Source organism: Mastomys coucha, unplaced genomic scaffold (genome assembly GCF_008632895.1).
Source record: "Mastomys coucha isolate ucsf_1 unplaced genomic scaffold, UCSF_Mcou_1 pScaffold5, whole genome shotgun sequence".
NCBI classification, from domain to species: domain Eukaryota; kingdom Metazoa; phylum Chordata; class Mammalia; order Rodentia; family Muridae; genus Mastomys; species Mastomys coucha.
Genome location: NW_022196911.1, coordinates 46,787,396 through 46,812,780, shown reverse-complemented (window position 1 = coordinate 46,812,780; position 25,385 = coordinate 46,787,396). Strand labels below are relative to the sequence as shown.

General features: G+C 40.8%; 1 protein-coding gene across 1 annotated transcript in view; it reads left to right on the top strand.

Moving 5' to 3' along the window:
- Sec24a (SEC24 homolog A, COPII coat complex component) overlaps nucleotides 1–25,385 on the top strand; it is a 67,272-nt gene that overhangs the window by 8,925 nt on the left and 32,962 nt on the right. The window contains exons 2-9 of the mRNA XM_031350694.1: nucleotides 7,089–7,553; nucleotides 15,097–15,267; nucleotides 17,499–17,576; nucleotides 18,125–18,282; nucleotides 18,488–18,660; nucleotides 20,403–20,505; nucleotides 21,695–21,821; nucleotides 24,709–24,818. Coding sequence (XP_031206554.1) covers nucleotides 7,089–7,553; nucleotides 15,097–15,267; nucleotides 17,499–17,576; nucleotides 18,125–18,282; nucleotides 18,488–18,660; nucleotides 20,403–20,505; nucleotides 21,695–21,821; nucleotides 24,709–24,818 — 1,385 coding nt within the window. The remainder of the gene's footprint in view (nucleotides 1–7,088; nucleotides 7,554–15,096; nucleotides 15,268–17,498; nucleotides 17,577–18,124; nucleotides 18,283–18,487; nucleotides 18,661–20,402; nucleotides 20,506–21,694; nucleotides 21,822–24,708; nucleotides 24,819–25,385) is intronic.

Genomic DNA, 25,385 nt, shown 5'->3' with positions numbered 1-25,385 from the left:
TATAAGAGCATGGTGGGGGCCAGGCAGTGGTGGTGCATGCCTTTAGTCCCAGCACTTGGGAAGCAGAGGCAGGCGGACTTCTGAGTTCGAGGCCAGCCTGGTCTACAGAGTGAGTTCCAGGACAGCCAGGGCTATACAGAGAAACCCTGTCTCGGGAAAAAAAAAAAAAAAAAGAGTGTGGTGGGTTGAATATGCTTGGTCCATGGGAAGTGGCACTATTAGGAGGTGTGGCCTTATCAGAGGAAGTATGTCACTGTGTAAGTGGGCTTTGAGGACTCCTATAGTCAGGCTCCACACAGTGCGGAAGAGACCCTCCTCCTAGCTGCCTACAGAAGACAGTCCTCTCCTGGCTGCCTTCTGATCAAGATGGAGAAATCTCCGCTCCTCCAGCACCACATCTATTTGCCTGCAGGCTGCCATGCTTCCCATCATTGATAATAACAGACTGAACCTCTGAAACTGTAAGCCAGCCTTGGTCAATAGCAATAGAAACCCTAAGAAAGCCTCTATTTTCACATGTTCCCCATACTGTCCTCAAAAGAGCCACAGATTACTACCTGGTTAATAAAGTAAAAATATGTGCATCCCAGCTCTTGGCAGGTAGAGGCAGAGGATCAAGGAGTTCAAGGCCAGCCTCTTCTACATAATGAATTCAAGACCAGCTAGGGCATATGAGACCTGTGCTCTTGAAAAGAACAAGAAAGACAATCAAATGCCCAAATCCGTTGGGGCCAGAGAGATGCCTCAGTAGTTAAAAGAACTTCTGCTCTTATAAGAGGATCCAAGTTCTATTCCCAGCTTCAGATCAAGCAGCTCACAACCACCTGTAACTCAAATCCAAGAGGATCTAACACCTCTGTGGGCACCTGTATTCCATACACATACAGATAACATATATATAATTAAAAGTAATAAAAAGAAATCTTTAAAAAACAAAAATTGGGGGTGGGGGGCTGGCGGGATGGCTCAGCGGATAAGAGCACTGATTGCTCTTCTGAAGGTCCTGAGTTCGGATCCCAGCAACCGCATGGTGGCTCACAACCACCCTTAATGATATCTGTCACCCTCTTCTGGTGCATCTGAAGACAGCTACAGTGAATTACACCGGAGCGAGCGGGCTGTCTGAGTTCAATTCCCAGCAGTCACATGATGACTCATGGCCATCTGTACAGCTACAGTGTACTCATACACATAAAATAAATAAATCTTTAAAAAAAAAAAAAAACTGGAAAAAGGTATTTCGGGTATTTTATTATTTTTGGTTTGATTTGGTTTTTGAGACAGTGTCTCACCATGTAACTCTGGTTGTCTTAAAACTTAATTATGTAGATCAGGCTGGCCTTTAGTTCAAAGATACATCTGCCTCTGCCTCCTTAGCACTGGGTAAAAGGTGTACATTACCATACCTTGTGCTTATCTAGGGTGTTTAAAGCAATCTTACTGCAGGAATGAGGAGATGGGCAATAAGGGGGAACAAATGAGTTTAAGAAATAGCTGCCCCTTGGCCGGGTGGTGGTGGCGCACGCCTTTAATCCCAGCACTTGGGAGGCAGAGGCAGGCAGATTTCTGAGTTCGAGGCCAGCCTGGTCTACAGAGTGAGTTCCAGGACAGCCAGGGCTATACAGAGAAACCCTGTCTCGAAAAACCAGAAAAAAAAAAAAAAAAAAAAAAAAAAAAAAAAAAGAAAGAAAAGAAATAGCTGCTCCTCCCCCGCTTGCTTTAAGCTAATGGAGTGCAAAAACAATGAGTGAGGAATAAATTGTTCAGTAATTGGTGTGAAGGGAATGTTGTGTGGATGGAATGTTACTGCAGGTGTTTCCAAGCACCTTTGAGGTCGGTGGGGCCAGAGGGGCACTGCTTCCTGGAGGACACTTACTGTTGGACTAGGAAGAAGTCAGGAGTAAAGGAACAAACACTGTCGCTTCTCTCTGCTTTCCCTCACACAACAGAGAACCATCTGTGACTATGCTGGGGTGTGAGCACATGCAGTTCTACAATGGACACAACTACAACTCAGCCTATCCTATTCATTTGTGACCCCATCTACCCAGAGATACCCCAGATCCATCAGGTCACATAAAGATTCCGTCCCATAAGTTGCTTCAGATGCCAGTACCAAGTCAAGGTTTCTGACTTGTGCTTCTGATTGGCTATATCACTGAATCCCATGACCCTCCTGCTTGGATGCAGAAATTTGGCAGATAGCTCAGAGAACTTGAGGAAACATTTATATGAACATTAGAAAGTTTATATGAGCAGCCAGATTCATAAGAGCAAGCAAGTGTGGGGAAGGGTAACCCCTCTTAGACCACCTGTGTCTTCAGCAACCTGGAAGCTTATCACACATACAGGATGGGATAGTTTTATGACAGTGACTAGTTGTGTAGTATGGGAGCCCCCCCCCCTTTGAGATAAGGTCTCTGCTACCCAGGCTAGCCTCATACTCTGGTAATAGAGATCTTTTTGCCTACACCTTAAGAATTCTGAGATTATGGGCATGAGCTACCATACCAAGCATTGGCATGCAGACTTAAAGAAAACAGTTCTTTCTCTCTCTTTCTTTCTTTTTAAAAAATATTTATTTATTTATATTTTATGTATGTGAGCACGCTGTCACTCTCTTCAGACACACCAGAAGAGGGCATCAGATCCCATTACAGATTGTGAGCCACAATATGGATGCCAGGAATGAACTCAGAACCTCTGGAAGAGCCATCAGTGCTCTTAACTACCATTCAATCTCTCCAACCCCTTTCTTTCTTTCTTTCCTTTCTTTCTTTCTTTCTTTTTTTTCTTTTTTCTTTCTTCCTCCCTCCTTCCCTCCCTCCCTCCCTCTCTTCCTTCCTTCCTTCCTTCCTTCCTTCCTTCCTTCCTTCTTCCTGTCTTTCTTTGGTGTGTGTGATGTGTGGGGTGACATGTACACATGCTATGGTGCACAAATGTGGAGGTCAGAGGATATCTTTGGTGAGTTGGTTCCCTTCTAAGCTTGCATGGCAAATTCTTTTACCCAATGAGCCATCTCGGGTAGCCCAAATTTCAGAATATTACTACCCCCAAAGACAAGGCAAACCCTTTATCAGTCACGATAGTGCCCCAACCATGAATCAACCTTTGGGTTTGGGTTTTCTTATTCTGACATTGTATATAGGTTAATTATACAATGCATGTATAATTAGAGCCTCCTGTGTCTGGCTTGTGTGTGTGTGTGTGTGTGTGTGATGGTGTTGGGAAATGAACTCAGGGCCTTATACATAGTAGACAGATGCTGTGCTCCAGTCCCAACATTCAGTAATATTTTTATGGCTTATAGTATTTATGTTAGCAGCACTTTATTTTTATGACCAAATCATATCCCATTGTATAGGTAGATCTGTCCTACTGGGTTGTCCTTCATCTGTCGATGGGATGTTTGCATCCATTTTGGAGATATTAGTCACTGTTATATTGCTGTATAGAGACACCACAACCAAGGCAACGCTTTAAAAGGGAAGCATTTAATTGGGGGCTTGCTTAGTTCCAGAGGCTTAGTCATTATCATGGCAAGAAGCATGGTGACACACGTGACACTGGAACAGTATCTGAGAACTACATCCCGATCTTCAGGCTACAGGAAGAGAGAAAGCTGGGCTTTTGAAATCTCAAAGCCCATCCCAAGGGACAAACTTCCAACAAAGCCACACCTACTCTAACAAGGCCACACCTCTTAATCCTTTTAAGATAGTGCCACTCCCTAATTAATAAGCATTCAGATATATGAGCATATGGGGACATTCTTATTCAAACTACCACATTCTACTCCCTGGCCTCCATAAGTTTATAGCCATATTATAATGCAAAATGCATTAGTACAACTTCAAAAGTCCTTATGTTCTCTGCTTCAAGAGTTTTAAAGTCCAGAGTTTAGCCAGGGCACAGGTCTTTAATCCCAGTTCTGGGGAGACAGAGGCAGGTAAATCTCTGAATTCTAGGACAACCAGGGCTTCACAGAGAAATCCTGTCTTAAATGACACCCCTCCACCCCAGAGGCCAAAGTTCAAAGTCTCTTCTGAGACCCATGGGATTCTCTTAACTGTAAGTCTTTATAAAATTAAAAGAAAAAAAGCAGATTACATACCTCCAGCATACGGTGACACATTACCATTCCAAAAGGGTGGAAAGGAAGTGCTAGTATAATTTTAAAGGTGATAGGTTTTTTTATTCCAACTAGCTCCGAAATAAATGAGACAGAGACTATAAGATTTATTTACTCAAGCTTTACAGCACAATAGCTGAACAGTATTAATGTATTTTAATCCTCTAATCTGACTACCTTCCTGCCAAAATCCCCGAGATTCTTGCATTTTAGTATTTGTCTGGCTCTCTCTGCTCCAGGTGTGTTCCAATAATGCCTCCTTGAGCCTTTCCTCATGTCCTTATGGAGAATCCTTCCCCCTCCACCCCCTCCCTTCCTGGCTGGCATCTGAAGTCCAGTCCTATTCTCTTTGCTCAGCCACTGGCTGATCAGCTTTTATTGACATGTCAGAGAATAAATGTTTATACAACATTGAGTCAGGAGATACTTAGAATAAGCATTAAAATGTCATGTCTGGATTGCAACTAGATTCAGGGGTATAGGAATCAACATTTGTATAATACAACCGTAATCTTTACGCAGTGTACAATAACAGTGAGGAAACACAGGCACAGCAAGACTAAAACCAGCAGGACAAACTTGAAAATCTGCATCTCTATGTCTGATATCAAAATGCTCTTCAGATCTCCAACTCCTTTCAGCTTTGTTCAACACATTTCTCTCTCTTGGGCTGGCTCCATATCTGATCTTCAGTTTTCCTTGGCAAGGATTAGATAAAGCTGGCATCTCCGTCTTCTTGGAGTCTGCAATGGCATCCAGGTCTCAACATCACAGTTCCATACAGTGGTTCTCTAGACCTCCGTGTACAGGGACACGCCTGACATACACCTTAGCCACGGAGGGAGCTTCCACAACCCCTTTCTTGTATCATTGGCTCTAAAGGCAGAACCATGTGGCCAAAGCTGCTGATGGTCAGCTGCTTGGTAGTACTGGAAATTGGCCCCCTCTTCAATTATATCTTACCATTTTTCAGTTGTAGATGGTTTACTTCACTGCCTAAGATTTTCTTTAAATCCACAAATCCTTTTTTTTTTTCATGGTTTTTCGAGACAGGGTTTCTCTGTGTAGCCCTGACTGTCCTAGAACTCACTCTGTAGACCAGGCTGGCCTTTAACCCAGAAATCTGCCTGTCTCTGCATCCCAAGTACTGGGATTAAAGGCATGTGCCACCACTGCCCAGCCCACAAATTCTTTAAATCCATAAATTCACAAATTGGAAGCCTAGCTGAGTTGGGTCTTCCCTTGAGGACACCACTCCCTTTTATTCCATTCAGCCTCTGGCTTTTCTTTAAACTTTTTATTTCCTTCAGCATTGAATTTAGCTCCATTATACTTCCTGGTGCTCCTTTCCTCCTCAGACTGAACATTTTGTATTTCTTCTTGCCTCACTTGCTCCTCTCCTCTGTATAGGTCAGGGAGATGTATAGGAAAAGGACAAAAAGCAGTCACATTCTTTGTCAGAGTATCAGAAGAATGGTCTCCCAGATTTAAAGCATCAGTCTCATGAGTGCTATTTACTACTATTCTTCCTCTCTGAAATTTCTTCAACTGGGCCCCCACGGCCCTTTGTGTTCCTAATAGGATGACCCATTAAGCCCTACCTAAAGTATCCAACTGCTTTCTAGTTTAAATCCCAAAGTCTTCCAGATTCCTCCAACAAACAGCATGGTAGTATTGCTGCCTCAGCAATACCCCAGTCTCTGGTACCAACCTCTGTCTTAGTCGTTGTTCTGAAGAGACACCATGAGCAGGGAAGCGTTTAATTGGGGACTTGGCTACAGTCTTAGATGCTTAGTCCATTATTATAATGTGAGGGAGCATGGTAGTACCACAGATATAAGTAATTCTGCTTGGAACACCTGTGTAAAGAGAATGCAGTCTGAGGGACTGCAAGACCATAGGATAACTTTCAAGTGTAGACAGCAGGGATAGTGGCTTTGTGAGTTAGTATTCCCACAAGCATGCTGACTTGTTACTGCACCTCTTTTTTGTTTTAGCCATCCTGGTTGGTCTAAGTGTTTCTTTTACTGTTTTAGTTTCATTTCCCATTCTCCAGTAGCTATTATGTTGAATAAATGTCTAATTTTAGATTTATTTATATTTCTATATATGTACGTGCCTGTGTGAGTCTGTGCATGTGTATATGTGTGTGCAGGTGCAAGTGTCTTTGCACTGTGTGGGGCCAGAAGAAGGTCTAAGATTCCTCAGATCTGGATCCTGGTATTTGTGGTGCACCTGGCTTGTTTTATATGCTAAACCAGAGTCTTCATGATTGCACGTCCAAGTTATCTTACCTACTGAGCCATCTATGCAGCCCCAAATTAATATCTTTTCAAGTGATTCTTTTTTTCCTTTTTTTTTGGGGGGGGGGGTGTTTCCGAGACAGTTTCTCTGTGTATCCCTGGCTGTTCTGGAACTCACTCTGTAGACCAGGCTGACCTCGAACTCAGAAATCCACCTGCCTCTGCCTCCCAAGTGCTGGGATTAAAGGCGTGCACCACCACCACCTGGCTTAAGTGATTATTAATGTGTGCATGTGTGTGAGTGTGTGTGTGTGTGAGTGTGTGTGTGTTTGTGTGTGTGTTTTAAGACAGGTTCCTCTATTTAATAGCCCTGTTTTTGTAGATCAGGCTGATCTCCTACACAGAGATCCACCTGCCTCTGCCTCCCAAGTGCTGGGATCAAAGCAGTGGCTCTCAACCTTCCTAATACCTTCCTCATGTTGTGGCCACCCTCAACCATAAAATTATTTTCATTGCTACTTCATAACTAATTTTGATACTGTTATGAATAGTTATGTAAGTATCTTTGTTTCCCTGTGGATTTAGTTGATCCATGTGAAAGGGTCCTTTGATCTTCAAAGGGGTCATGACTTACTACTTGAGAACTACCAGACAATATAAAAGTATTGTTATATTTGCTTGCAAGGCTAATTTGTCTCCTGTCTCTTCTGAAGGTCCTGTCCAAAATACACTGATGTCTTCACAAGTGTCATCGAGCCAAGGACATGACTCCCAACTTCCAGGATCCTACCCTCGTCCAATGCCAGCAAAGACTTTGAGTCCATTCTCTGCACAGTCGAACTATGGTGGTTCTCAGGGATCTGGGCAGACTCTTAATAGTCCACTTGTGACTTCCAGTCCAGTACCGCCTTCACTTCATAGTGGCCCTGTTCCCCGAATGCCACTACCTACTTCTCAGAACCCAGCTGCTACACCAATGCCTTCTGGTAGCTTTCTTCCTGGAACCACCCAACCCCCACCTTTGAATTGGCAATATAACTATCCATCCACAGGACCACAGACTAATCATTTTCCTCATGTAGCTCAACCAACTATACTTGGGAATACAAATTTAACAGCAGATCATCAGTATGTTTCTTCTGGAGACCTTGCACTTCAAGCCAGCTTCAAAAAGCCAGGTACTCGTGGAGGAATGTTTGAAATGTATAAATGGAAAACGTGCTTCTTTACATTTGGATTCAATATTTACAGCCTTAAGCCTTATAGAAAACAAATTTTTTAAAAATCAATTAGTCTTTAAATAAGTTTCTTCTCACACTTTTGACTTAATAGATTGCTTACATTCCTGAACTGTTGCTGCTTTCGCTTTGTAGGTATTTTGTTTTTCTTTCTTTGTAAGGATACAAGATCTTGTTGGTTGCCTATGATGAATCACAACTCCTGACCTCAAGCAATCCTCTGCCTCAGCCTCCCAAACATCTGCTTCTCCAAGCTATTTTTCTTTCAGTCCCTAAGATTTCCAGGAACTTATATTTTTGTGCAGTCACTTTCATAGGACTGAAAGATGACAGATCTGGTGGCACATGCCTTCTTAAATCCCAGCACTTGGGGTATACACACATGCAAAATGGGTTTGGTGGTGTCCTAGAAAATAACTATTTAATGAAAGTTATTAATGAAAATTAATTTCATATGATTGCCATAGCATGACATAGTCACACTGAGAGTAAATAGGACTTAGGGTCTAACATTTGTTCTCAGATTAGTTTGTCTCTTTTGTTTCTTTCTGTCTTTTCTTTGGAGAGACAGGTTGTTCTGGAGTTTGGATCATTCTTGCCCTGGAGTTTACTAAACAGCTAAAGATGACTTTGAGCTGAGCACCCACCTTTCCCTCCTCAATGTAGTAATTACAGGCATGCACTACCAAACCCAGGGAGACGGGAATGTGCTGTCCAGATATGTGCTCTGCAATTGCTAGGACCTTCAGTCCGTCTCTAGAACTGCCCACCCTACCCCCTTAAAGAGTACTTTGAGCAGCTAACAAGCTACATGCTTGATGGAAAATATCTGATTAGAGTTAAGGGAATATGAATAAAAGAAAATAGCTATTGATACTAGCTCTTCATTTGGAAATAGTTACTGGTTCAATTTCTCAGAGTAAGTGACAAGAATAAACCTGAAAACCTCAGGTTGACAAGGTGGCTCAGTGGGGCAGATGTGCTGATCCAAGCTTGATGATCTCAGTTTAATTGCCAGAACAGTCGGCAGTAGAAAAGTTTTAACTCCAACCAGACAGTGGTGGCGCACGCCTTTAATCACAGCACTTGGGAAGCAGAGGCAGATGGATTTCTAAGTTCGATGCGAGACTGGTCTACAGAGTGAGTTCCAGGACAGCCAGGGCTACACAGAGAAATCCTGTCTCAAAAAAAGGAGAGGAAAAAAAAAGTTAACTCCAGAAAGTTGTCTCTGACCTCCATGCAGGTGCAGCATGCGGCCCTGTGCCCCCCTCACATTATACATACACATGGACACACTAATAATTAAAATGTTCTGGGCATAGTGGTATATGGCTGTAACCCCAGCACATAGGAAACAAGGCAGGAGGACCAAGGCTTGTTGGGGCTACACAGTGATTAAGAGTGCACATTGCTTTTGCAGAGGAGCTGAGTCAGTTCCAGGACTTAGGTGGGGCTGTTCTAGAGGATCTGATGCCCTCTTTTGGACTCCACAAGCATAACACTCAAGTGTCAAACATACATTAAAAAAAAAAAAAGAAAAACCTTTAAAAAAAACTCCACAAAACCCAAAAGGGACACATTAGCCAGGGCCCATATGACACCAGTTTTATACCAAACTACTACATATATTTTGTTATTTAATCATCACTGCAGAATAGAGTTGGATATAATGGGACATGTCTATAAATCCTTTTTTGGGAAGCTGAGGCAGGAAAATAATGAATTTTGGGCTAGACTGGGCTCTATAAGCGACGGGTCTTGTCTTAAAGAAAAAAGTTTCATAGCAATTTCTTCACAGCTGAGAAATGTGAAGCTTGAGTAATTTGCTCAATGCACAAAAACATACTTTGGGAAACCATACTCTGTAGAAACTATTTCAGGGACTGGGGAGATGGCTCAGCTGTTGAGAGTGCTTGCTGTGCAGTCCTGAGGACAGGCCTGTAGATCTTAGTACTCATGCACCAAGCCAAGCAATCTGGGATGCCTGTAACTACAGCTCTGCGGGACGTAGTACCCTCTTCAGGCTTTGGGCACTGCACAAGTGTGTACATACACAAACACAAATAGTAATAAAAATAAATCTAAGAGAAATGAAAAGCAATTACATCTACTTTCTCAGTTGCTCAAAAGGCTCAGGCAGGAAGATTACAAATCTAGGATTTGGGGTGGGGGGCAGGAAATATCTCAAGAAAACAGTCTGCCGGAGCACTCAGGAGGCAAAGGGAGGTGGGTCTCTGTAAGCTGCAGATTAGCTTGATCTATATAGTGAGCTCCAGGCCAGCCAGGGTTACAAAGTGAGATCCAGTCTCAAAAATAAATATATATAAATGTAAGTGCAGCTTTGGTGATAAGGGCACAGATCAATAACCTAAAATTTCCTTGGCATAATAGAAGCTCTGAGGTAGAAAACTTTGACTCCAGCATAGATGTGGTTAGAAAAACAAAAAAAGTCCTTAAACTTTGAACATTCTTATAAAAAGAAGGGGTTGGGAGTGTAGGTATGGCAGCATAAACCTGTAATCCCACAAGTGTAGGCAGAAGCAGGAAAATCATAGTTCAAGTCCAGCCTGCTAAGACTATCCTTAAAGAAAGAGAGAGAGAGAATCTGGGCAGACCCTGTTAACTATGAATATGAAACTAAAATGAATGTATGGTTTCCAAACAATCTCAGCTTTCATTTCTATGTTCTCAACTTGTACTTGAGAACCTGAAACTAAAAACTCTACAATCAAGCTGGGTGTGGCAATTCATACTTGTAATACAAGTTCATACTTGTAACTTGGAGATAAGCCAGGAGGTTGCCATGAGCTTAAAGCCAACCTAGGGTACAGAATGAGGTCCTGTCTCAAACACATGCACGTGCATGTACACGTGCTCGTGCACACTGAAGAAATGGCTCAGTGGATTAAGAAGCACTGTCTACCAATGCTAGTTACTTAAGTTCTATCTCCAGTAACATACACAGAAAATAACTGTCACTAAATTTTTTTTTTTTGGGTGCAGTGAGCTTTATTGATGGTATTCAAGAGAGTAGGGAGGGCTCCCTAGGCCCCTCCTGTTATTATGGGGGTCTGGGATGGAAATTGTGTCACTAAATTTTTTTAAAAATGGCTAGAAGTGGTGTTGAACCTCTTTAACCAGAGGCAGACTAATCTCTGAGTTTGAAGCTAGCTTTGTCTTTATAGCGAGTGAGCTTCAGCCCAGCCTGAGTTACCCAGTGAGATCCTGTCTCTAAATACAAACGCACAAATAAAAAGAAAAGGAAAGGGGCTCAGGTTGTCAGGCCTGTTGCCAAACACCATTACCTACGGAGCTGTCTCACTGGCCCATGTTTTCAGAGGACAAAAGAAACTTGACTAGAGTGATTGTTCAGCGGTTAGGGGTGCTTACTGCTCTTCCATCCAGAGAACCGAGTTTGGTTTCCAGCACCCTTGTTAGATGGTTCACACCACTGGGAACTCTAGCTCCAGAAGATCTAGTGCCCTCTTTTGAACTCTGTAGTCATAGACACACACTTGTCTCACACACATATACCTAAGTAAAAACTTAAAAATAAATGTAAAAGAAAACATACATAAGAAAGCCTTTATTTAAGTTACACCTGTTTCTAGTCCTCACATTCTGTGTTCTGTTATGTTTCTGCCTTTTTTTCATCTGCACTTTAGTTAGCGGGATCTGAAAAGACCAAGTGCAGAACTCTGACACTTGGTATTCTAAATAGGTGCTGATAAACTTTACTTGCCTGGCATATGCCAGGCTCTGGAACCAATCCCCAGCAGTGAAAAAGCAGGGATTACTCAGTCTCTCTCTCTTTTTTTTTTTTTTTTTTTTTGGTTTTTCAAGACAAGGTTTCTCTGTGTAGCCCTGGCTGTCCTGGAACTCACTCTGTAGACCAGGCTGGCCTTAAACTCAGAAATTCACTTGCCTCTACTTCCCAAGTGCTGGGATTAAAGGTGTGTGCCACCACTGCCCGGCTACTCAGTCTCTTTTATGACCTGGGTTGGTGGTGCACAGTTTTTTTTTAAAAGATCTCATTATTTAATTATTTTATATATATGATGAGTACACTATAGCTGTCTTCAGACACACTAAGAGAGGGCATCAGATCTCATTACACATGGTTGTGAGCCACCATGTGGTTGCTGGGAATTGAACGCAGGACCTCTGGAAGAGCAGTCAGTGCTCTTACCTACTGAGCCATCTCTCCAGCTGGTGGTGCACACTTTTAATCCCAGTACTTTTGTGGCAGAGGCAGGCGCATCTCTTGAGAATTCTAGCACAGCCAGGGCTATATAGAGAAACCTGTTTTGAAAAACTTTTTTTTTTTTTAAATCTCTTTTATGAAATATAACATTCTGAATTCAGAAATGTTCTAAAAGATATGAAAAAAGCAACTGCAAGCTATCTTGTGGGGTTTTTTGTTTGTTTGTTTTTTGTTTTTTGTTTTTTTTTAATTTCTTGTTTTGTTTTCGAGACAAGATTTCTCTGTATAACCCAGACTGTTCTGGAACTCACTCTGTAGACCAGGCTGGCCTTGAATTCATAGAGATCCACCTGCCTCTGCCTCCCAAGTGCTGGGATTAAAGGTGTAAACCACTACCACTTGGCTTTAAATACAAGTCGTTTTTGGTTCTAACTTGTGTTTTGTTAGACATTAAGTCATCGAAACTTTGTGTTCGACATTTTTTGGTGTCAAACATTCCTTTTAATGCTGGGTTGGGAGTGCACCTTGCCCTGTGTTCTTTTGAGTTGTGTGGATTATTGTAGATGTGTGGGTGCTTCCTTGATAAGGGAATTGCAGGGCAGCAATCTTATCTTTCCTTTCCCAGAGCTTCGCTGAGTAATCCTTGCTAAGACCAATGATGTTTATTTATAACAAAGGTTTTCCAGTGGTTCTGGAGAAGTTAACAGTATTAAGAGGACTTTTTCAAATTTTTCATATTTGGCTACTTTTGTTCCTTGGTTTTATAAAGTACAGGTATACTATGAGTAAAATGTATTAACTGTGTCAGTAATAAATATAAAAACAATGAGGTTTTTATTTTTGTTTGGTTTTGCTTTTGTTTTTTGAAGTCTTGGAACTAGGTGTGTGGGGTACATGCCTAATAACCCCAGCACGTGAAGCACTGCAGATACTCAGCCAGAACATTGGCTGTTCTTACAGAGAGGTCCAAGGTCTGGCTCCTGGCACTCACAACCATAATTCCAGTACCAGGAGATTTGATGCCCTTTTCTCTGGGCACTGCATGTATGTGCTTCACAAACATATACGGGCAAAACACCCATACACATAAAATAAATAAATTAAAAAAAAAAAACAAAAAATCAGTCCTCAGGAGGCAGAGGAAGGAGGATCATGAGTTCAAAACTATATAGTTAGACTTTGTCTCAAGAGACTAGAGAAGGGAGGGCTGAGAGTAGAGCTCAGCAGGCAGTGTTTGCCCATCTAAAGCTCTGGGTCTGTACCTCCAGTTCCCCAGAACCATAAGGCAGGCATGACAGCTTGCACTCAGGAGGTAGAGGCAGGAAGATCAGTGTTCAAGGTCATTGTCAGCCACAGTTACTTGAGATTCATCTGTGCGTTATGAGGCCCTGTTTCTGACTGACAGACAGACAGACAGACAGACAGACAGACTAAAGAGCTAGAGTGGTGACTCCATGGCTAAGAGTGTATACTACTCTTACAAAGGACTTGAGTTCAAGTCCCAGCACCCACATAGTAATTAAAACTGCTCTAACTCCAGCTTCAGGGGATCCAATGTCTTCTGGTCTCTACAATCGCCACATACATACAGTGAACATACTTGCACTCATAAGCACACACACATACACACATTCACATAAGTAAATAAATCTTAAAATTTAGATTTTTGTTTTGTTTTGTTTTGTTTTGTTTTTCGAGACAGGGTTTTTCTGTATAGCCCTGGCTGTCCTGGAACTCACTCTGTAGACCAGGCTGGCCTCGAATTCAGAAATCCGCCTGCTTCTGCCTCCCAAGTGCTGGGATTAAAGGCGTGCACCACCACCGCCCCGCTAAAACTTTTGTGCATGAGTGTTTTGCTTGCATCTATGTAAGTGCGCTATATGCATGCCTTGTGCCATGCCAGAAGTCAGTAGGGAGCATTGGGTTCCTGAAACAGAAATTATCGACGGTTATAAAACCTAGTATGTGTTCTGGAAATCAAACACTGTCATCTGCAAGACTCGTTATTTGTTCATTGTGTGAGTGTATGAGTGCCATGATGCACACGTGAAGGTCAGAGGATAGCTTGTAGAGGTTGGCTCTCTCCTTTTGTTGGTTTGTTTGTTTGAAACAGTTTCTCTGCGTAGCCTTGGCTGTCCTGGAACTCACTCTGTAGACCAGGCTAGCCTTGACCTGTCTCTGCCTCTCAAATGCTGGGATTAAAGTTGTGAACCACCATGCCCCAGTCTGTCTGTCTGTTCTCTCTCTGTCTTTCTCTGTCTTTTTCTTTCTTTCTTTTGTCTGTCTGTCTGTCTGTCTGTCTGTCTCTCTCTCTCTCTCTCTCTCTCTCTCTCTCTCTCTCTCTCTCTCTCTCTCTCTCTCTCTTTTGGTTTTGAGACAGGGTTTCTTTTTGTAGCCCTGGCTGTCCTTGAACTCAGAAATCTGCCTGTCTCTGCCTCCTGAGTGCTGGGATTAAAAGCATGTGCCAACACTGTGTAAACTCATTTTTAAGTTGAGTGAGTGTAGATTTATTGAGAAAAGTAAGAAGGGACTCTCTTAATGGCATGAGAGAGCCACCAAAAGAGGAATGCCCTATAATCTCATTTTAACAGGTCATATCAGGCAAAAACCCAAACAAATTAAATAAAAATTGGAGAATCAGTCTAATACTCTATTTTTAGAAAGTAAATAAAATGAATAAAATGTGCCAGACATGGTTGCCCACATTGGTAATCCCAGTGTGAGGAGACTGAGGCAAAAGGATTGTATCATGTTTGAGGCCACCCTGTACTCTATAGTGAGACCCTGTTTTTTTTTAATGCAAATTTGATATGATTAAATTGGTAAATTTTATTCATTTTAATTTATTCTTATTATTCCTATGGCCTCTTAAAGTTTTTTATGATCAGTTAATGTAAACAATCAGAATATTCTATTACCCTAGAAGTGATTTGGTGCTAATATGTGTGTGCACATTCTATGGGAATGAGGTCTTACTATGTAGCCCAGGCTGGCTTCTAGCTTGCTGACTGATCCTCTTGTCTCAACCCCCTGAATGCTGAGATTATGGGTGGCTGGTTTAATTTTTTTGCTTTAAAAACTGACCAATAGGAAGAAAGAATTAGAAAATGCAGACTCTTGACATAGAGTTACAAATTCAAGAAGTTAGTGTATTTCTATTAATTTAGATGGCTATTTCTATTAAAATGTTGATTTAGAAGTCTATTTGGTTTTAGTAAAGATTGTTTGGAGCCTTTGTCTTAAGTTCTTACATGACGTGAAAAACCCATGTTTCCATAGGTTCTGCACTTCCCTTACAGAATCCACCTCTGCCTCCCACTTTTCAGCCAGGAGCTCCTCCTGGGCCCCCTCCAGCTGGAGGCCCACCTCCCAGCCGGGGCCCCATGCCCCAGAAAACACCTCCTAGGGCTTCACTCCCATCTTCATTTAACTCAGCTGCCAATCAAGAAGGTAAGTGAGTGAAAGGCAAAGCTGATGCTCAGAATCTCAGCTCAGGGCAGAGAGAGTGCGAATCTGTATCCCACACCTTAGAATCATGTTCTAGAATGCATCCTGTAAGAATATTTTAGGATGCTTCTTCAATCTGTAGGGGGAAAAGGATTCTTTCCAAGGCTCGTGTTTCTTTTCCCTAAAGCTACAGCTACATCTGAGTTATTTGAAAGATTTGTGTATTTGGTGGCACACACCTACCAATAATCCCAGCGATTAAGAGTCTGATTTAGCCAGGCAGTGGTGGCACACACCTTTAATCCCAGCACTTGAGAGACAGAGGCAGGAGGATTTCTGAGTTTGAAGCCAGCCTGGTCTACAGAGTGAGTTCCAGGACAGCCAGAGCAACACAGAGAAACTGAGAAACCCTGTCTCGAAAAACCAAAAAGAAAAAAGAAAAAAAGAGTCTGACTTAGAGGCTAGCATGAGGTGCATGATGTTATTCCATCTCAAAAAGCAAAATGTAAAAGGCTTGTGTTTTACTTTTTATTTATTTTATTTGTTTTTGTTTGTTGTTTTGCAGTGCTGAGGAGCAAACCCAGGATCGTGTGTGTGTTAGGCAAACACCCTACCATTGTGCTGCAGCCAGCCAGCAGCTTCTTTTAAACACACACACACACACACACACACACACACACACACACACACACACACACGCACGCACACACCTTCTATCACTATGAGTGTACCCTCATGTATGTCTGCGCCACATGCATGTCTTGTAAAGCCCTTCAGGTTCTTTACAGCTGGATTTCTAGGCAGATTTGAGCTGCTAGGTGGGTGCTGGGAATTGAACCCAGGGGCTTGTGTTTGTTAAGCAATCATTCAACCACTAAGATATATTCCTGGCTCTTCTCCTGTCAGCATTTACATTTTTATTTTTCACATTTGAACTTTTATACATATTTATAGAGTGGACTATGATGGTTTTATAGATGTATAATATGGGATGACCCATCTAGTAAGAATAATTAAATAATTAGAATACCTGCCACCTCAAACACTTGACATTCCTTTGCTTGGTGAACATTTATGAGCAGCTCTTCTAAACCAGACCTGGTGGTGCATGCCTGTCAGCACTTGGTAGCTGAGACAGGAGGATGGATCTTAAATTTAAAGCCAGCTTGGGCTGTATAGTGAGATCTTGTCTCAAAATAAACAAAAGCCTTCAAGATACTCTGAAACATTGTAATTGTTTTTAATTTCGTCACCCTTGTGTTTTGTAGAACTCTAGAAAATGTCCTAACACTAATTTTGTGTTTGTTAGCCAACTTCTCTGTTACCTCTGTTAGCATCATCTGGTTACAGTTTTCTTTCATTCTTTGAGATAGCTCTTTTAGTCTCTCTGTATGAGTGAGAGTATATAAATGTATACTAGTCTTTCTGTGTCTGGCTATGTCATTTAACATAGTATTCTCTTTCCTGTTATGGCTAATACTTCATTGTGGAGATACACCTCAGTTTCTTTATCTGTTTATTCATTGCTGCACACTGTAAGTTCATCCCATATCTTGACTCTTATGTGGAGTGTTTAGTAAATGAGAATTCAGGCATCCTTTGTACTAACTACAGTATTCCTAATTTTTGTTTTGTTTTTGTTTTTTTTTTTTTTTAAGGCACTTGGATACTTTTCTGTAATAGTGTACTATTTTACATTCCCAATAGCAGTGTGGAAGAGTTCTGCTCTCCCACATCTTTGTCAGCATTTGCTTGTTTGGGAGTTTTACTGTTTGTGTGTATCTTTCTGTCTCTTTTGAGATGGGTTCTCATGTAGCCCTTGCTATCTTCACTGTGTAGCCAAGGATGAACTTAAACTCTTGATCTTCCTGTCTCCACCTCCCAAGTGCTAGAACTATAGAAGTGTCTAATAGACCTTTATTTTACTTTATTTTATTTATTTATTTTTTATTTTTAGTTTTTTGAGGCAAGGTTTCTCTGTATAGCCCTGGCTGTCCTGGAGCTCACTTTGTAGACCAGGCTGGCCTTGAACTCAGAAGTCTACCTGCTTCTGCCTCCCAAGTGCTGGGATTAAATGCATGAGCCACCACTGCCCGGCTAACATTTCACATTTTTGATAGACTGCAATTTAAATTTTTTTCAAAGGTTATCTAAATTTTTAGATAGTAGTTCATTTCTTGAAGAAACTGAGGCATTCATTCTTATTTCAATCTTGTTGATGAATTTCCTTTTAGGTATTACATCAAATGCCAATAATGGATCTATGGTGGCTCATAGTACTTATGATGAAATTGAAGGAGGTGGCTTCTTGGGTGAGATGCTATGAGTATTTCTCTTCTCTCATTATAGAAGTAATGTGTATTCATTGTAGGAGACTAAGAGAAGAAAGTTTATGCTATGTACATGTAAACAATGCAGAGATAGTTTTACTTCCAGACATTTAGGGTCTTCATCCTGGAACTGGAGCTTTAGCTTCATGTGCTGCACTTTAATCTGCTATACATATTTAAATTCATGTACCTAAGTCCCTAAATGTAATTTAGGGTGTATTCGAAAGTTTTTTTAAATGAAAATTTAGTCTGAATATAAAACTTATTATATAATAAAATTATTAAATATTAAATATTGAACTTATTATATAATATAAATTAATCATGCTAAGCTTGTCTGTATGTTTATGGCTGTAGTCTATATTAGATTGAGGTCATGCTCTTGTTATTAATGATTATTTCTCTTTAAGTTGATAAATGAAACTACAATTCAAAAACCAAAATTATAATTGTCATAATTCAATGGATCTTTACCATGATTTTAAGTATCTAGAATATAAACTAGAACTTAAAAGTTCCCTTGTTTCTAGCAACACCACAGCTTGTTAATCAGAACCCTAAAACAAGCCGAAGTGTGGGCTATGCATACCCCTCCCTGCCACCAGGCTACCAGAACAGTGCATCACCTGTGGCCGGAATGCCACCGCCCTCCCTCAGTTACCCAAGTGGCCCTCAGGCCTTTACTCAGGTAAACTTTTTTTTTTTAAATATATTTTTGACCTTTTTGCTCAAGATATAAATATGAAGAAAGTTTTAAAAGGTATTTTGAATATTTTATAACCATTTAGAATAATAATGATTACTTCATAATGCTTCTGTACTTGTATATTTCTCTAGACCCTAGCCAAGCCCTCTATGCATACAAAAGTTACTCACTTTGAAACTGTCTGTAGACTCCCTTAGGTGCTAATCATTTAACTGCAAGCATGAGTGGATTGAGTCTACATCCAGAGGGTCTAAGAGTTGTCAATCTTCTTCAAGAAAGGAACATGCTTCCTTCGACACCATTGCAGCCTCCAGTCCCAAATTTGCTTGAAGACATCCAGAAACTCAACTGTAACCCAGAGTAAGGCTTCAAATACTATTTTTTATAAGCATGGCAGTATCCATGTTCTTAGGTTCTCTGGTGTGCTTTTTTAGGTATTGTGGATAAGTGGTCCAGGTAGACTCTGTAACCTAGGACTCTGTTTTTGCTTACCTGAAATTTACATACTCTAAATTAAGAAATGGAGTTGGCTGTCTCTTACAGAGTTCAGCCATGCTGCTTCCTCAGTCTGCCCATTTTCTGAATTGCCCTGTGCTCTTAGCACTCTTTCCCTAACACTTAGCATTTCCTTACAGTTCTCTGAAGCTTTCTCCCAGCAATAAGGCTCCTTGTCCACCCTGTGTGACCTCTAAGCCAGCTAACGGCATAGCAGCTTATCCAAGTTGCAGCTTGCCTGGCCTGGTGTTCTCTTTTTACTGAACTTAAAAAGAAAAGGGAGAGGAAGGAAGAGAGTGGGTTTATGTCCTTTGAATTGCCTGTTGCTTTTATTAGCTCTAATAAGACATTTTTTAAAAGATTTATTTATTTATTATATGTAAGTACACTGTAGCTGTCTTCAAACACACCAGAAGAGAGCATCAGATCTCATTACTGATGGTTGTGAGCCACCATGTGGCTGCTGGAATTTGAACTCATGACCTCTAGAAGAGCAGTTAGTGTTCTTAACCACTGAGCCATCTCTCCAGCCCCCTAATAAGACTTTTTTATTCATGATCATCAGTGTAGCTATATTCCAGAGAACAGGATTTAGGTTTTTTTGTCTGTTTTGAGACAGGGTTCTATATGTAGCCTCGCTGTCCTGAAACTCTGTAGACCAGGCTGGACTCGAACTCACAGAGATCTGAGTGCCTAGACTTCCCAAGTGCTGGGATTAAAGACATGTACCACCAACACCCAGCCTGCCTTCAAACTTTATTTCTCTTGACTTAGTCTCCCAGATTTGAAGACATTATACTCAACTCTTTATTCCATAAATAACTTAAATGTATGTTGTAAAAACTCAAAAATTAGCCGGGCAGTGGTGGCACACACCTGTAATCCCAGCACATGGGAGGCAGAGACAGACAGATTTCTGAGTTCAAGGCCAGCCTGGTCTACCGAGTGAGTTCCAGGACAGCCAGGGCTATACAGAGAAACCCTGTCTCGAAAAAACAAAATGACTGCTCTTCAATAAACTTTAACCTGGTACAGTGGTGTATTCCTGTAGTCCTAGCTGTTTGGTAGAGTTGTAGGAGAATCACTTGACCCTAGAAGTTCAAGACCAGCCTAGGTAGCATATCAAAACCTATCTAAGAAACAATAAATACATTAAGTAATTAATTAATTTTAAAAGTTTTTGTTTGGGGATTTAGTCATCACCTACTAATTTTAAGGTAAGATTAATTACTAGTCCAGGCTGTTTTACCAGGATGAACCTATTCTTTTTGTTTGTTTTTTGAAGTTTCTCTGTGTAACATCCCTGGAACTCAAAGAGATTCATCTGCCTCTGCCTCCTGAGTGCTGGGATTAAAGGCATGAGCCACTACTGCCCAGCCTGTTAGTTTCTTGAGACATAGTCTCACTGTGGTGGATGCTGGAATCATAGTTATATGTGGTCACATGTAGCAATGTAAATATCTTAATAAAAAATTTAAAAAGGTCTATAATTTACAATCTGATCTAATAACAAGATAGGCACCTTTTATCTTTTTTTTTTTTCTTTTTGTCCTGAAATTATGAATGCAGCAGCAACTGACATGTACCTTTTTTCTCCGCCCCCACAGGTTATTTCGATGCACGCTGACTAGCGTCCCTCAGACTCAGGCCTTACTGAATAAAGCCAAGCTTCCTTTGGGGCTGCTGCTCCACCCTTTCAAGGACCTCGTGGTATGCTTTTTGTGTGTGTGTGTGTCTTGAAGCCCTCTTTGTAGACCAGGCTGGCCTGGAAGTCACTGAGATCCTGCTGCCTCTGCCTCCCAAGACCTGGGGTTAACAGGACTAAAGGTCTGCCACAGCCAGCTCAGTGATATGCTTCTTTAGAGAGAGTAGATGTGGAAATTATGTAAGTGGTGAAGTATTTTTGCAACAATGTAAGACTGAATATAAAGTCTGTTATGTGACAAAGTTATTTTCTTTTTCCTTTTTCTTTTTAAAGATTTACTTATTTATCATATGTAAGTACATTGTAGCTGTCCTCAGACACTCCAGAAGAGGGCATCATCTAGTTACAGATGGTTGTGAGCCACCCTGTGGTTGCTAGGATTTGAACTCAGGACCTTTGGAAGAGTAGTCAGTGCTCTTAACCACTGAGCCATCTCTCCAGCCCCCGTTATTTTCTTTTTTTAATTTCTAATTCAACCAGCATTTTTATTACAAGTTAAAAACAAGGTAAGTAAAGTATTATTGAGAAATCCAAGGGATGGTACGTAGATGGGCAGAACTAAAAAGATGGATGCAGACTTGTAGTACACACTTGCAATTCCAACACTCAGGACCTAGATGGGAGGATTTTGAGTATTTATCTTAGTTGTAAATTACCATTAAAATAGTTTCCCCTAGCTTCCCGACTCTGCTGTTCCTGGAGTGAAGTCAACTGCTTTAAGAAGTTGCTGCCTACACATTTATAAATAAAATAAGATAAAATAAAATAAAATAGAAGTTGTTCCATAATCTAAAAAAATGGAGATCACTTATTGTGTCCTAATTGTCCAGGACCTAAACTTATGACCACATGCTCTTGAGTATCAGTGTGTAGGTGGTAGGATTTTATTGTTTGATTGGTTGATTTCAGTTGTGATAGTGTAGCGTGTATACTATGTACCGCCTTGGTTCTGCAATGAGAGTGTTTAATGAAAAGAGGAGTAGTTTTCTAATAGATCCATTTTCTTGTGGATATCACCCTCAGGTGGTGTTGTGAGATTAGTTCTTGCCCTGTAGCACAGGCTTGCCTCAAACTTGCTGCTGCCCTCCTGTGCCTTGCTCTAGCATGGAGGCCAAGTGTAAGCCTCAGTGCCCACAGTTAAAGTCTCACTAATCATTTGGAAGGGATGGACTAACTTAGCTCTGTTTTTTTCAGCAATTGCCTGTGGTCACCTCCAGTACAATTGTGAGATGCCGTTCATGCAGGACTTACATCAACCCTTTCGTCAACTTTCTTGATCAAAGAAGGTGGAAATGTAACTTATGTTATCGAGTCAATGATGGTAAGATTTTTTGAAACATTTCTTAACATTTGAAACAAAAAACCATATTTTTGTTTGAGTGGTACACATAATTTGTTTTGTTTGGGTAGCACACACCTTTAATTCTAGTACTCTGAAGGCAAAGGCAGGTGGATCTCTGAGTTCAAGGCGAGCTGGTCTACAGAATAAGTTCCAGGACAGCCAGGGCTACACAGAGAAATTCTGTCTCAAAAAACCAAAGGGAAAAAAAAATAAACCCATATTTGTAGTATCTGGTCATGAGCAGGTGTGTGCCTCTGATGAATCCAGGTGCCCCTGGAAGCCAGAGGCATCCGATTTCTCTGCAGCTGAAGTTACAGGTGGTTGTGAGCTGCCTGATTATAGGTGATGGGAAGTGAATTGGGGTCCTGCAAGAACAGTATACACACTTAATGGATAAGCTGTCTCTTCAGCCCCTTACAACATTTTCTAACTTTTATTTGCCATGTAGAGAAAACAGATAATAAAAATATGAAATGACAAGAGAGTCAGGCATGGTGTTTCACCATTTTAATCTCTGTACTCATAAGATAGAGGCATGTAGATCTCTGAGAGACCGGCCTAGTCTACATAGAGAGACCTTGTCTTGGGAAAGAGACATAGAAATAGCACATGAGCCTGTAATCCTAGCCACTAACAAGTCTGATAGTAATGATGAAAGCCTATCTCAAAGAAAAACAGCCCTTTTATTTACTTGGTATACAGATAATCAGTTCTTTAATTCAGATAGCTAACACTAACTTTTTTTCACATTTATACTTAGAAATATGTATATACTTTGGGGCAGAAATGGGATAATTGTCATTATGAGACCATATTTCACATTTATTACATTGAACATATAAATGGAATAGTTCACAGTATGATTTAAGATTTTTGTTTTGTTTTATTTTGAGCTAGTCTCAAATCACTGTGCAGTTAAGGATGCCCTGACCTTTGAAATTCTTTCCTCTACCTCCTGAGCGCTCGTGTTGGAGGGCTATGCTGCTGCTGACCCTAGATTATGAGACGCTGGAGACGGAGCCCAGGACTTCCTCCGTGTTAGGCCAGCACTCTGCCAGCTAAACCATCTCCAGCCAGAAATGCTTTTATTTTGAAATTATTTTCTGTGATTTTCCCTCTTAGAATAAAAGAAAATAAGTCCTTAGGGTAATGGCTGCTTTTTTCACTCACTGCTGTTGAACAGAGCAGGGTAGTACTCGATTAGTTGAATGCAGTGTGATCAGTAACTGAAGAGGTGCGCTCTCTCAGTAACTACTTTATAATTTATATCTGAAGATATCATATAACCAATAGCACTCTGTTTGAATTCTTAGCACTTGGGAGGCAGAGACAGAATGTTGTCCTGGGTATAATACAGAGAATTCAAGGCCAACCTGGGCTGCCTTCATAAGACCTTGACTCAGAAAGACAGAGAATGGAAATTTATAAATGTCTTTCTGGAAGAAATCTCATTAAGAGTTGAAGAGTGGTGTCACAGGCCTATAATCAGAGCCCTTGTGGAGGCCAAAGCCAGCCTGGGGTACAAAACAAAACCAAATATATTTCCTACTTTATAAAAATTTAGGAAAACAATATAGTGTTAAGTTCACCTTTAAAATCTGATGTGTATGTGCTATACTTCAGAAATGGAGTTGTGATAAAGGCTGTAGCCTGCAGTAGATGCTGTCGAGCTGCTTTTTGAACTATAGTTTACCTCTTGTACATAGCAATCTTAGGTTGATTGTGGTTGTTGTGATTTGTTTGCTGTTTTCTTCATCATGTGTGTGTGTGTGTGTGTGTGTGTGTGTGTGTGTTGTAGGGTGGGGTTTGTAGGCCACAGTATGCATATGGAGGTAAGAGGACAAGTTGGTAGGAATCAGTTCTTTCCATCACAATGTGGGTTCAAGTTAAGTTTTGAGCTAGTACCCTTGTTGAGCCATGTTGCTCGACCTTTGTTTGATTTTTGAGACAAGGATTCCCACTAAACTCCAGGTTGGCCTGGAGTTTATTTTATTTATTCCTATAGCTTTAGTCTGGCATCTAACTTGGTGGTAATCCCCTGGCCTCAGTCCCTCACATGTTGAGATTACAGGCATGTACCACCTCATGAATTTGTCTGTTTGTTTGCTTGGTTGGTTATTTTGACTCCCCCAGCCTAAGGATTTTAATCTTTAAACAATTCCTGGGAAACTAGGTTCAGTAACAGCTAATTCCTAACATACTCTGAGCATAGTGAATTACAAGTACAGGCAATTGGTCTTGTTTAAAAGCAGTTGGTGCTAATAAAACTTGCCGATCCATCATGGCTTTACCCTGAAACAGTTGCACCTTCACTGCTTGGGAGCAGCCTTCTGTGTCAAAGGTTAATGTCTGGACAGTTGGGAGATTTCTGGAGAACAACTGGCATTTAATGAGTTGTTTTTTTTTTTTTTTTAAGATCTATTTACTTACTTTATGTATGTGAGTACGCTGTAGCTGTCTTCAGATGCACCAGAAGAGGGCATCTGATCCCATTACAGATGCCTGTGAGCCACCATGTGGTTGCTGGGAATTAAACTTAGGATCTCTGGAAGAACGGTCAGTGCTCTTAACCACTGAGCCATCTCTCCAGCCCCATTTAATGAGTTTTTAATCATCTTTTAAGCTTATTTTGAAATGAGCCATAAGGATTTAGACCTGATGTTGGGTGCTGGGAAAGTCACAGTGTTTGCAGTTGTCTGCAAAGCCTCCTGATGCTGTCTATTATTTAAATAGAACCCTCTGAAAAACTCAATCTGTTCCTTTACTTTTAACTTGGGTTAAATTAAATATAACACCTAAATTAATACAAATCAAAATGCAAGTCATTGAATTAATACTTTTATTAATAATTGTTCGTGTTGCACAGTTCCTGAAGAATTCATGTACAACCCTTTAACTAGAGTTTATGGAGAACCTCACAAAAGACCTGAAGTCCAGAATGCTACTATTGAGTTTATGGCTCCTTCAGAGTACATGGTAAGCTCCCTTTCTCTTTCCTTTTGGAGCAGGGTGTTTTGGTTGTTTGTTTATTTTGGATGTACTAAGTAGCTGTGGTTGGTCTGGTATTTGCTGGTTAGCTGAGGCTAGTTTCAAAGTTCCTATAATTTTGTTTTAGACTTCCAAGTAATATGATTATGGTTGCAAGCCATACTTCTAGTCATTACACTGCATTTTAAGTAAAATAATATAATATCTTTTAACAAAGTTCTCTTTTTTAGCTGAGAAAATATTTGTTTAACAAGTAGAAATGCTTGCTGTCCAAGCATGGTGACCTGAGTCCCTCCCCAGAACCTACACAAAGCTGCAAGGGGAAAACCTAATCCTAGGAGTTACATTTTGACTTCCATACATGGACTATGATGTGCATGTACCCACACATACACATATCATACACATATGTCATACACATACACACATGTAGTTAGATTACAATGTTTAGAGAGTAAAGGTATCTGTGAAGTTCTACTTCAGTATCTTGTCTATATTAAGAAATTTGAGCCATACAGTGGTGGCGCATGCCTTTAATCCCAGCACTTGGGAGGC